This window comes from Suhomyces tanzawaensis (assembly GCF_001661415.1).
Source record: "Suhomyces tanzawaensis NRRL Y-17324 unplaced genomic scaffold CANTAscaffold_1, whole genome shotgun sequence".
Lineage (NCBI taxonomy): Eukaryota > Fungi > Ascomycota > Pichiomycetes > Serinales > Debaryomycetaceae > Suhomyces > Suhomyces tanzawaensis.
Genome location: NW_017963636.1, coordinates 2516845 through 2529465, shown reverse-complemented (window position 1 = coordinate 2529465; position 12621 = coordinate 2516845). Strand labels below are relative to the sequence as shown.

Genomic DNA, 12621 nt, shown 5'->3' with positions numbered 1-12621 from the left:
CAACAAGATGGAATAGTTCCAGCAGTTGTGGTCTGAAGCGAAGTCCCCACATCCTCACCTCTTTCCATCCTGGGCCAAAATGAAGTCTACCAACGAATCCGCCTGCGGTTTTGGCGAAACAATTGTGGGTATTATCTGATTTTGCACGAGATACTCCTCGGTGGTGGGTCCAATGGATGCTATATTGAATGCAATTCCCTCGCGTTTGATGTGTTGTACGATGGTTTCGGTGCCCTGTGGACTGAAGAAAACTATCCAGTGGTCACCTTCTTTGATCCGTTCCCAGGCATTGTTGAAGTTTTCGACGATGTCCAGTCTGTTTTCCGTCTTGTAAATTACCCTTTCCTCGAAGTTGTACTTCTTTTCCCGAAGGATTCTGGGAATGATATCTTTTCTGATTTCGCCGGTGAAAAACACTATTTTCTGGGGACCTCCCTGCAACTCTTGGTGGATCAATTCGGCCAACTTGGTTCCGTTTCCAGCAGACTCGCCTCCTCGGACGTCCTGGAATCCCAATCTGCTCAAAACCTGGTGGGTTGCTGGGCCCACGGTGTATCCCGTTTTTTGGTAGATCTGATGCCTGATGTCTTCGCTACACAAGGCTAGACACTCTCCAAACATCTCTACACCTCTCTGGGAGGTGATGATGAATATGTCGGTGTGTTTGAGGAATTTTTCACTCAGGATGTATTCTATGGTGGCATCTCTATCAGTGTGTGTGTGTGTGAGAAGTGGGATGAAAATGGGCTCGTAGCCTTCCTTGCGAAAGCGCTGCTCGTATGGGTCCAGTGGAGTGCTGGCATTCTTAAGCAATAGGGCAATCTTGGCCATTCTAGCACGGTGTGATTAGATATATCTGCCAGATTATTGGCGAAATTTACCGCGAGAATCGTGATCTTCCCCCACTCACGAACTGACAGTTAGTGGGGAATTGGGGAAGTCTACAAAATGTCATTAAGATATCATAAGATTAATTAGGAACTGAAACCTCCAGTGGAGAAATGCAGATATATAGCTAGACACGGAAAGTGTAGTAGAGTTAGAAGCAAAAAACATAAATTAAACCAAAAGGATACCTATCTTCGTCATTACTGTTCCGTTATTTTATTCAACCATTAATTCGTAGGAAGCTTTTAGCACGCTTCTAGCATTGTCTTTGTTGTTGAAAACCCTGGCGATTCTCTCGCTTCCGACCATGATGTTACCAATAGTATCTCTGACAAAAACCTTGATATGCTCAATCATGGCAATCTCGTATCCCATGACTGACAGCAAAAAGAAGCATCCAACAATACAAATCAACACTGGGAACCAGAAAAACAACAACATCTTATCGTTATCGACTGTTTTACGTGGATGGTTGATGAAAGATATCACCAAGTCTTCAGAAGAGTCAGAAGTGTTTCCGGTGTCATCTTCAGCTGTCACTCTGAGGTGACTGCTTGAAGACCCAACAGCCACGCTCTCGTTCAAAGTTCTTTCTGCCTCGGTCTTTGGCTTGCTATGGAACGAAGCTGGTCCGAATGGGAACAAATCGTCGTATGATGGCAAAGCATCCGAATCGTCTTGATTGAAAACGTTCTTCACCTTTTGCCATAAACCTTGTTGGTTCAAAGTACTGGTCGATTCGTCGGTCCCTTCAACACTTGCGTCTTCAGGGACGATCGAGCGTCTTAAGATTGTGGTCGATACCTCCGAGTGGATGGACTCACTGTCGTAATCATCGTCATACTCCTCGTCATAATCATCAGTTTCTTCAAATTCGTCTTCGTTGGATTCAAATTCTGAATCAGCAAACTCGGATGAATAGTTACTTTCGTCATATGATGTTGACCCAAGATTAACACTCCTGTCGTATCTTTCGAAATCACCAGACCGCTTTGGCTCAACAGATTGCTCCATTACCATCTTAGAAATATGACGGCCATAACTCATAGTAAGCATGGAGTTTAAGGAGTCCAAACTGAGTGATTTAGTCAACTTGTCCTTATTGGAAGCCTTGGCAACTACGTTGCCAAAATCTTCCAGTTCACACTCGTCTTCCAACTGACTGAACATATCCAAGACATTCAAGTCACAGTAATCTTTCAAGTACTTTTCGTTAGACAATTTCAAGTTCCAATTGGACTTACAGTCAATGAAAAGTTTAATCAAATCACGGTGACCACACATTGAAGCCAAGAATAGAGGAGTTAATCCTTGGTTATCTTGGATATCAATCTTGCATCCATGAGTAATTAAGAACTTCACTAGTCTCGAGTAATTCTTCAATGTAGATAAATGCATAAGTGATTGGCCTTGGTTGTTGCATAATTGCCAGTTAGGGATGATAATTGGGCAGTTTGGTAAGTCAACCAATGAAAGGAAATTGATGAGTATCTCTTCGGTAGATAAATCAGATTTGGTTAACTCTTCTACCGCTTTATGGGCATTGTCAAACCATTCAATATTAGCTTTGTTCATAGAATTTCCATCGTAAGTAGAAGAGTTTCCATTCACAGCAGAGGAGTCAGAAACACTACCAGCACCGCCGGTATTATCAGTTCCGACAATTCTTCTGGCAATGTTCTTCGCATCTTCTAATTTACCATTCATTTTCAAACCCACAATCTGCAACGCCAACTCAATCAATTGTCTGTCTGTATCGTCGGTGTAGGTGAAAATTTGCAGTTGTTGAGCACTACCTAACATCATATCCTCGTGGCTTTCAAAGCTAACCAAGACTTGACCTGGTTGAGTTGCAGGAGGCAAGTAGGTCACAATTGTAGTCTCAGACCAACAGTGAGTAGCCAAAGCTTGGTTAGCACCAAACTTAACCGACAAACCAGGACGGAAGTTGAAACCCAACAAAGTAACTTCAATGCCACCTCTGATAGGTCCTTGTGCTGGAATAATTCTTTGGATGGAAGGTATAGTGGGTTGACTGGAACCTTGCAGAAGACTTCCGGGTTGACTCAATAAACCGAATTGATTAAGAGAAGCGGATGGCTTGAAGTTTGGTTTCATCATCGAGAAGTTGTTGGTAGTGGAAGTGTTCGTGTCACTGTTACTCATTGGAGAGAATCCATTAACACTACCGTTAAACATTGGGTTACTGGAACTGTTGAAAGAATCGTCAACTGATAACTTCTTACGCTTCAAGTTTCTTCCTTCAGATTGAGTGTGAGGCTCAGATGCTGATTCGTCAATAGAGTTAGGAGATAAGGGGTGGCCCAATGGTCCCAATAATTGTTCCGTCTGAGGTTGTATTTGAACATCTGGTTCAACTTTATGATTGTGATTAGGCGTACTCACACTGGAGGTCTTGGGGTGCAGGATGTTGTTGAACTCGTTATCGCTGTTGTTCGAAGCTATACTGTTCGCCACTGTTGGCTGCTTATCTTCCATATCATCATCATTTTCCATTTTCACGTCGACATTCATTGCCTTCAAATTGGTGCTAGAACCAGCTACCGAGTTGGGAACGGATTCTTCATTCTTATTGTTGGATGTGTTCTTCTTTCTGTCCATGATTATTATAGGTGTGGAAAGATGCTTGGCCACGACTTCGTTGTTCTTGTTCTTGATCACAAACAACAATTTGAAGCCGTTGGACTCTTTATGATGACGACAGTAACAGATGATTCTTGCAGAAAGTTCGAGGGACTTGCTCAAGTCGGTATTCAAGCCACTTGGAGGAGGGAAGGACATGATTTCTTTACAGTTGAATATTATGGCTTTCTTGATCATGGATTCATCGGCCCATGAGTTTGGATTATTCTTCACCATTCCTGTGGTCGTTGGAGTGTTGCCGTTGCTTGTGGAAAGAGCCTCCTGCCTGTCGGATTCGGACAAGCCAGCTTTTATTCTGGAAGCTCTCTTCTGCTCACGCTTGATACATCTGGAGCAGATGTTGCACGAGGTCTTCAAGTCTGACGTCAAAACATACGCATCCAAGTAGAACAAGTTGTCCTTGACTCTTGGACTCAACGAGTCCAACGGCTGGTTCAAGCAGAACTTGTTCTTGGAGATCAAGTCCTGGGGGATGTATAGTAATGCGTTAGGAGGAAGGGGGCTTAATGTGAACTTCAACTTGATCTGGGTCTCCACACGGGAGTACTTGGGGAGGTTGAACAACTCCAACTTGTAGGGAAGGCTGGCCATGGCTGCTGGCGAGAAGTCGAGGTACGACGCATCTGGCACGTCCAAGCTATCGGGACATGGATTCATGAAGTGGTTTCCGAACTTGAGTTTGCCCAACTCGTCGCGGATGAGATCGTGTTCCGACAACTGGGACGAGCTGAAGCCTGGGTAGCGAGGGTCGAGCTCGTCGACCGGCTGATCTCCGTCTATCGACGCGTTCTTGGACGTGATGGCTGTGAAGGGCTTGCGCTCGTAGGGACTGGTGTATACTCCCGTGGAACTGGCGCTTTCGTGGTACTGCGAGGGGTCCACATAGAGGTAGTCGCTGCCAGGAGTGGTGATCTTGTCGGAGGGACGGGAGTTGGTCAACAGCGAGCCTTCGAAGAGGTGGTCGGCAAACTCGGAGGGCTCTTGCTTGAGATGCACCGGCACAGGCGTGGTGGTGCCCAACGAATCGTACACCCGCTGGTCGAGAAACTCGTCCAAGATGTCGGGCTCTTCATGGTCGAGGTTGGTAAGAAAGTTATAGTCAAGCATGTTTGAATTTTCATCCATGATGGAGGAGGTCATGGTGAAGGAAGGAGTGCTTGGCTCGATGTGAGGATGGGAGGCACGGAAAAGGACGGCGTCTAATAGTGCAGGGGGTTAATCACGCTGGCGGACGAAGGACTAAAGACACGTATGGGTATAAAATGTTGTGGAGTGGAGCCCAGTGGAATGTGCCAGATTGTGGTGGTAGGCGGTGGCTAAAAAATGAGGTCTGTGGGGACTGTCTGCAGGATAGGAGGACTCCTATAGTCGGAGCAAATGTTGAGAAAAATGTTGGGCCAGGCGAGGGGTGGGTCGCGTGACGGGGGTCATGTGGACATGTGGGCATGCGGGTGTCATGCGGGCGCAGAGGGGTGTCATGCGCGGTCATGTGCGGTCATGTGAGGTGTCATGTGTCACCGCGCGGCACTGGCCGCGTGACAGGTGTCACGTGATACTGACTCACCTGACCCTCGTCCGCCACCCGTTTTCTTTCCCGCCTCCTCCACTGTCGTCCACCACAATGCCCAAGAATACCTTATACGTGACAGGATTCACCAGAGAGTCCAAGGCCGCCGACTTGGCGCCCGACTTCGAGAAGTAAGTATGATACGAGAAGACGCAAGAAGATGAGACGAACACGGCATCACGAAAGAGCACGAATAGAATGACAGGCAATGACAGGAAATGTCAGGAAATAACAGGAAAGGACAGGAAATGAACAGGAAATGAACAGGAATGATCAGATGACAAACGAAGACAAAAAGATGTCGAAAAGACGAAAGATGTACAGACCCCTCCTCTGAGAATCCATGGCATGTCTCTCTATCCATTTGTTTAGTGTATCAAATCTGTTTGCTTCCATTTGCCTGTTTTCTTCAATCAGCCTGTTTTCTTCAATCAGCCTGTGTACCCTACATCAGCCTGTTCGCTCGTCAGCCCGTTCGCTCATCCGCTTGTCTTCCCTTGCCCCCTCCGTCCCAGACTAACATCCAGATACGGCCAGCTCGTCAGACTCGACATCCCCCCTCCAAGAACCGACGATGGTGAAAAGTACGCGTTTGTCGAATACAAAGACTACGAAAGTTGTGAAAAAGCGTTGGAATTGGACGGCAAAACCCTCCCATGTTCCTTGAAGGATGGGTTGGTGGTCCAAATCGCCAGATCGGACCCCTACAGCACCAGAAGAGGCGCCTTCAGAGGCTCTAGAGGTGGCTACGGCTATGCTCCTAGAGGCAGAGGTGGTTATGGCTACCCTAGAGGTGGCTATGGCTATGCTCCCAGAGGTGGCTACGAAGGCAGAGGTGGCTATGGTGGTTATGGTGGCTACGCCCCAAGAGGTGGCTACGGTAGTTACGAAGGCAGAGGTGGCTATGAAGGCAGAGGTGCCTACGAAGGAAGAGGTGCCTATGAGGGAAGAGGTGCCTACGAAGGAAGGGGAGGTTACGCCAGAGGTGGCTATGGCAGAGGTGGCTATGGCAGAGGTGGCTACAGAGGTGGCTACGAAGGCGAATACTCTGACAGAGAATACCGAGGCGAACGTGGCTCCGACGGTGGTAGAGACTACGACTACAGAGGAGACCGTCCCGAAGGCGGCGAACCAGCATACGATCCTAGAGACGACAAATATGGTCATGATGAACGTGACAAATACGCCCACGACGATCGTGACAAGTACGATCATGACGACCGTGAACGTGAACCCAAGCCATCCCACGACGAGGGCCGTGAGGGCCGTGAAAGCCGTGACAGCCGTGATTACGGTAGAGGAAAATACTCCAGATCACCATCAAGATCACCCAACAGAGCAAGAGAAAGATCCAGATCACCAGAACGTTATTAAGTCCAATAACCGGTACGCTCATTTATCCTAGCTCATCCAACTTGTAAAATCACCATGAACCATCAATCGATTCGTAAATCACCGTCTATATCAAATCATTGTAAAAGTATTCCATCATCCCAATCCATCCAAGAATCCAAACATGTAGAATATTCAATCCCAGCAATCTCTTGGTCATAATCCATCCATTTCCATCGATTGCTACAATGAACAGTACATTACTGCATGGTCAGCATTATATTGATAATAATCTATAGAAGCTTCGATCGCATTACATCATGTTAAGGCCAGTTGAAATGGTTCCCATTCCAAAAACACCTGCGTTCATGGATACTCGATTGAATCTCGGGCCACCACCAGGGCTCTTCGAAACGTTTTTATCACATACCTCCCATAATGTGGATATGATACAGCTCAAGACCAACGTATCCTCATCAACGAGCAAAGTAGAGTCCTTATCGGTATGATTTGCAAAGTCCTGGTACAATTCTATTTTACCAGCATCACTAAACTTTTTGGGGATGATTTTCGAAGCTCGGGAGAGTGAAGATTCGCTGAAAGTTCCAAACGGGGGTAAGTTATTGCTGATGTGCTTCGCCAAACCATGGAAGCTGATGCCCGACCGTTCGTCTGTAATCAATGGGTTCGTAGGACTTGGGATAGGATTGATGAATTGGGTGGGGTCCTCTACCTCAACAGCTTGTGGTTCTTTGGCTGGCTGTTCTCCATCGGTGCTTCCCTTTCTTTTTATAATTTTCAGAATCTCAAATCCTGGCTTTCCATCTTCAATATTGTCACATAAAGAGGGCATGTCATCGTCGAGAATCAAGAGCTTGAAACTGGGTCTGGTGGCATTGAATCCAGCAAGCACGGATGTTCCTGTGACTCTGAATCTGGTGCCCTTATAATTGAAATCACTGAACGGTTTTTCAAGGTTCAGGAACAATACGATTTTGAACTTGGTCTGACCCTGCTCGTCGCAGAACAGAAAGAGAAATCTTCGAACGTGGTGGACGAATTTGGAGTAAACCATGCAGAACGGATACGTCTCGTAATCTTCCTCGTTTTCACTCACGTTTGCTTCCACATCCAGAGGTCGCAACGGGACTTCACGGTACCGTCTGAATGTCATGTGGGGGGCATTTTTTCGAAAATTCAAGTACGGAACCTGGATTTTGAATAGAGGCAAGCCTATGCCTAGCTCCTTGGATTCTGGGGGGATTATATGAGTTCTGGAGTCCATAGTGTACCCGGACAATTTGGCGAGCTCAGAATTGGCAACTCTCCGGTACTTGTTGTTTGAATCGCAGATGATGGACTGGTCCTTGCCGAGTTTTTTCGTTCGCCTGAGGTCCTTGAACTTCTCGAACGACGTCTCGGACGTGAACACATAGCAGTTGTTCTTGAGGAGCTCCTGCACTATCACCAACTCTCTCTTGGCATTGAACACCGATGTTGGCTTGTTCATGATCTGGATGCCCTCGAGAACATGGTCGTCGTTCAAGATGGTGGCTGCGTCGTCCGAGCCGCTGGCATCGTCATCTTCCTCTTGTGGCACGCCTTGCTTGGCGAGCATCTGTTTGATGGTCTCTTTCTGGGCCTCGAGCCGAGCTTTGCGTAGCACAAACGGGTAGTAATGGGTCAAATTGGCGTCAAACGACTCCTGGAGCTCAGTGTGCTTGGGTTTGTCCTGGAGCAAGGTCTCTGCCTCCGACAACGCCACAGATTGGGCCACGGAGGACGTTGGTGATAAGTCGTAGGTTTCGTCTTCGAGAGCAGTGTCGTAGGCATCTGAGACATTTGTAGTACTCTGCTGGGGATGGTTGGGGCCATTGGCTTCGGTGGCAGCCCTGGGTTTGCTGTTCTTGTTGAAGATTCCCATTTGACGGAGTTTGGGACGGATTGGTGTAGGACGAAGGTGTGGATCAAACGCGCAAAAGGGACTCTAAAAGTATGCAGACAGTGTGGGGAAGTAGTGTGGAGCGTGGTGTTGCCTGTGAGCGGAAGGAATGTGGGCCAGGCAAAGCGGACGAATTGGCACTGGTATATAAGCACCTGGCAGAAGTCAGACACCGGTGACCGGCAAGGTATGGGTCACGTGCGCGGGATCCTGATTAGATAGGGCCGCGACAGGGCCGTGCGTCTGGTGCGTCTGGGGAATGGCTGATTGCGGAGCGAAATGTGCTACAGCGGAATGCTCCCAATCGGGAAGCGGGCTGAAGTGGGGCGAGATGGCTGTGCTGGGAGAGGCGGCTGAGTGGGGGTTCATTTGGCACCAATAGGACAGGTGCTAAGCTGTCAATCCTGCAAATTGGCTGAGTAATGATGCGCCGCAGCATATGCGTGAAATACGAGATCTGCGGCACCACAGACGCAGACACCGCGGACGCATTGGCGGGAAAGTGTCGGGAAGACACCAAAGTTGTAGTGTTTTATCTGGTGATAAAGAGCCAGGCCCTCCTGGTTTGCACTATGACGTACTTCATGTCAAACACGGGTTGAAGTCAATTATTAGTAGGGCGAACTTTAACCTAAATATCAATGAGGCAAACTTTAACTAATGGATGAATATTCGCTTTGATCGTTCACATGAAGCAAATAGGCTATTCTACAAAGCAATAAAATCGTGGAGTATTGCCATGAATAGCATAGTAGCCCACGCACCCACTTTGGAACCAATAGATAAAAAATGACCATGTTCTTATTCAGTCCTTTTACCTAAATAGATAAGACCCTCCGGTAATTTTTTATTTCCATATTGTCCTTTGGCAGGTAGCACCCAAAAGTGCTTTAGGCTACGTTTTTGGTGGACTTTGAGTCGTTTCTCTGATTTAGAAATCCGTCATATTCGAGTGAGAAGATTAACTCTTATTGGACTCTTCTCTTAGTGATGCACCCACATTAAAGCATTTATCGATACGTGCATTCAACAGTTTCAGGATGGGGGTTCCGGTTTGCTTCCTTCAAAGTTCCCCCAGTCTTGTTGATGCAAAATTCCAATTTTTTCGCAATTTGTGCAAAATCGTAAATATTGAACTTCCATCATATATAACCAAAAACCACCATGTTTCCTCTGTGGCCCCCTTATTCTTCTACGGCTCTGCATCAATGGTCCCTTCTTGTAACCTACATCTAGACTCCAATTTAATCAATTATTTTACCCAACTATCTAACATGGGCCTCTATGTCTACATCTCTCATCATATCTTACAATCTATTTCCCAGTATACCACAGTCGTTATCGTTACATGAATTTGATCCGAGGCTCCACCTCGACCTCTATCGAAGGTCTAGGTCCAATCTTGAACAGCCTCAACACATTGTTTTCTTTGTCCACAGCATCGGATACTGCCGCCAAAACTGGCTTTTTGCCTTCGGAATCCGCCAGCATTTGGTCTTGCGAATTCATTATGTTCGAGTCAACCAAACGGCGCAACTTGGTGGTCTTGGTCAAGCTCTTGATCAAGTGGTCCTTGTCCTTAAGCAACTCCTTCAACTGGATGATCTCTTCCTCTTGCTCCTTCAACAACTCCTCGTACTGCTTGTTGGTGATTTCATCATCATCCCGATCTCTCTGGGATTGCATTTGCGAGCCAGAATTTTGCATCAACGACACCTGCTGCTGACTCGATTTCACTCGGTTCTCAAGATGATTGATGTATGATTTTTGCTCATCCATCTCGTAGTTGACTCTCTTATAGAACTCTTCGAGATTGGCCATCATTATCTGCAGAGACTCGGTTCCAGAACCTAAGATATCGTTCAAAGTATCATTCTTTAAGATAATTGTCTCTGTCTTTTGGAGGTCCGTTAACCGTGTTAAATGCTCTAGCTTTTCATTTAACAATTTGTTTTCGGCTTCGAGCTGTGCAATCTTCAAGTTTTTCTGTGCAACAATCGAATCAGAAGAACCGACTGATCCAGTAGCCACTTCTGGCAGGTATCCATTCATCTTTAACATTACTATTTCATTATTTTGGTTTTCGATCGTCTTCTTCAATTCCTCAATGAGCTTCATCGATTCTGCGTCTCCAAACTTGGAAGACTTGTTCTGTTGCACATTCATCATAATATCCTTGGCTCTGGCTGCGAATCTTAAGGTGTTGTATGTCTCTGAGGTAAACTGTTGGTTACTAGACAATGGCGAACCAATATGGATAGTACACAAGATCAGAATTAAGGATGACCCTGACAAAGCTGGCTGTAACAAACGCGTAAGCTTGGAATCTCTATAAGGTATGTGATCCGCATTATTTGTGTTCGAGGCCATCGATAACTTGTTGATAACCGTTGACAACGCAAGCAAGGACTTGTTAATGAACGAGCCTTCTTTCCTTCTCTCGAGACTTGAGACTGCTCTTTCTGAACCTGCCAAATCACATAAGGAGAGGGTGGAGTGGGTCTCTGTCTTATTCGACAAGTTAATGGTATTCAATTTGATCTGGAGAATGGAGTGCGATCTGGAAGAACGGGTGTTGAAGTCGGTTGCACTGGTTTTACGGTTGGTGTCACCTTTTGATATAAGCTGAAGTAGCTGTTGCTTGGACCCGATCGTGGGGGTGGTGATGCCCATGATTCTGGTTCCAAACACCGGATCGTCTCTGATTTTCAAGTCACTCTGGGTGATCGAAGGCTGCAACAAGTCGATGATCTTTTCGTTGTAGATCTCCAAGTACGTCATCTGGATGGTGTGCTCCTTGTCGATGGAGTCCGAGTCGATCTTTTCAAAGATCGCATCCACTGCCAACGAGATAAACCCTGGGTCCTGCTCGGACCCTCTCATGGAGAACGTCTTGCCTGAGCCAGTCATACCATAGGCAAAAATTGTGCCGTTGAAGCCTTCGTGGAGGAACTTGTCGACGATGTTGGAGCACGATCTCTGGTACACTTCACGATTGGACAACGACGAGTCGGGTGCAAAAACGTTGTCGAAGCTGAAAGACGCCATGTCTGTGGTGTTGGTGATCTTTCCCGCTGGTGACTGGATCTCCCAGGGACTGTTCTGGCTGGGATTCACGCTGTAGGGATTGGGTCTGATGGATACAGTGATGGAGCCAGTATACGGTTCTGGTCTAGCCACGGCTGAGGGCGTTGAAGGACGGCTTCCAAAGTGTGCCATAGCTGAGCTGGGCCTGGAACGGGTCACTGGAGCCTTGGGAGAACCTGGTCTGAGGGTTCTTGAGGGAGGGCGTCTCAAATCAGTCATGTTGATTCTGGGCTTGGGAGGAACAGGACTGGATTGTGCGGCGGTTCCAGTCCCTCCTGACAGCAGGAAGTTGCCTAGCGAGGACCTGGAACGTAAGGGCGTTCTTTGGGACATGGACATGGCGGGTGCAACGTTGAAGACAAGATAAGGGAGTGGAATCAGGAATGGGTAGTTGGTTCGGAAAGATGTGTGGGTGGGTTTGTGTCACTATTTAGGTGCCTAGATAGGGAAAGTAATGAGAGGGCCGCACCGACACGAGCTCTAGTCACGTGATCCAAATTAGGCGCAACTTGGGGGAGCTTTGGCGGGACACCACGGGGGTCTAGGTGGTTGAAAGAGGTTTGGATACATTTAACAAAGAAGCCTTGTCGATACATGGAGCTTTAGGCCTCTATCGGTCTTTTTTCGTGCTGTTTCACCACTGGTACATCTATCGACCTAGGCGGCCGGAACTCAATAAGTCACGTTTTGCCCTCGGCCCTGGTCTCGATTGTAGGTTGTCAAGTACCAGAAAATGTCCAAGCCTCGAATTGACGAAGCACCGGCAAGGAAAACGGTGCCAACTCCAGGAGAAAGCTTCTTCCATGCGTTCTCGTCCCCATTGTAGAGTTACTCTAGTTGAGGAGCCGTTATAGTAACTACAAATTAGGTAGTATAAACTTTTGAAAGTCCAAGAGGAAAAAGTTCTGTAAGCCGGAAAAATCCAGTTGTCTTCATTATAAGTGCTGGTGCATAATTTCAAGGCAACAGGAAGGAGCAGCTGAAGTTTCTGACTGGTACTAGTTCAAGTAATTATTGGAATTACAAAAGCTTTATTTACGATAATTAGAACTTCAAAATGTCACCGCATTCATAACTATAACTCATTCTACTTCATCAAGTATAAATTATAAAATAGTAATAAGTACCTATACCTATTCCT

The 12621-nt window shown here is 46.8% G+C and overlaps 5 protein-coding genes across 5 annotated transcripts; 1 reads left to right on the top strand and 4 right to left on the bottom strand.

Moving 5' to 3' along the window:
• Nucleotides 1-54: 54 nt before the first annotated feature.
• Nucleotides 55-831, bottom strand: HEM4 (uroporphyrinogen-III synthase; the record flags this gene model as incomplete). Its single annotated transcript, XM_020209263.1, has 1 exon — nt 55-831. One exon carries the CDS (start codon nt 829-831, stop codon nt 55-57), a length of 777 nt encoding a protein of 258 aa, XP_020067566.1.
• A 273-nt stretch (nt 832-1104) lies between these two features.
• On the bottom strand, nt 1105-4692 carry SPT23 (Spt23p; the record flags this gene model as incomplete). The annotated part of the gene is made up of 1 exon (XM_020209097.1): nt 1105-4692. One exon carries the CDS (start codon nt 4690-4692, stop codon nt 1105-1107), a length of 3588 nt encoding a protein of 1195 aa, XP_020067565.1.
• Nucleotides 4693-5636: 944 nt separating this feature from the next.
• CANTADRAFT_145849 (uncharacterized protein) lies at nt 5637-6644 on the top strand. The gene is made up of 3 exons (XM_020206309.1): nt 5637-5954; nt 6018-6035; nt 6072-6644. The coding sequence occupies exons 1-3, from the start codon at nt 5790-5792 to the stop codon at nt 6522-6524; spliced, it is 636 nt and encodes a 211-aa protein (XP_020067564.1). The 5' UTR covers nt 5637-5789; the 3' UTR covers nt 6525-6644.
• Nucleotides 6645-6817: 173 nt separating this feature from the next.
• CANTADRAFT_4433 (uncharacterized protein) lies at nt 6818-8375 on the bottom strand (the record flags this gene model as incomplete). Its single annotated transcript, XM_020209094.1, has 2 exons — nt 6818-6826; nt 6882-8375. The coding sequence occupies 2 exons, from the start codon at nt 8373-8375 to the stop codon at nt 6818-6820; spliced, it is 1503 nt and encodes a 500-aa protein (XP_020067563.1).
• A 1362-nt stretch (nt 8376-9737) lies between these two features.
• KIP2 (Kip2p) lies at nt 9738-11819 on the bottom strand (the record flags this gene model as incomplete). Its single annotated transcript, XM_020209091.1, has 1 exon — nt 9738-11819. The coding sequence occupies one exon, from the start codon at nt 11817-11819 to the stop codon at nt 9738-9740; it is 2082 nt and encodes a 693-aa protein (XP_020067562.1).
• Nucleotides 11820-12621: the final 802 nt, after the last annotated feature.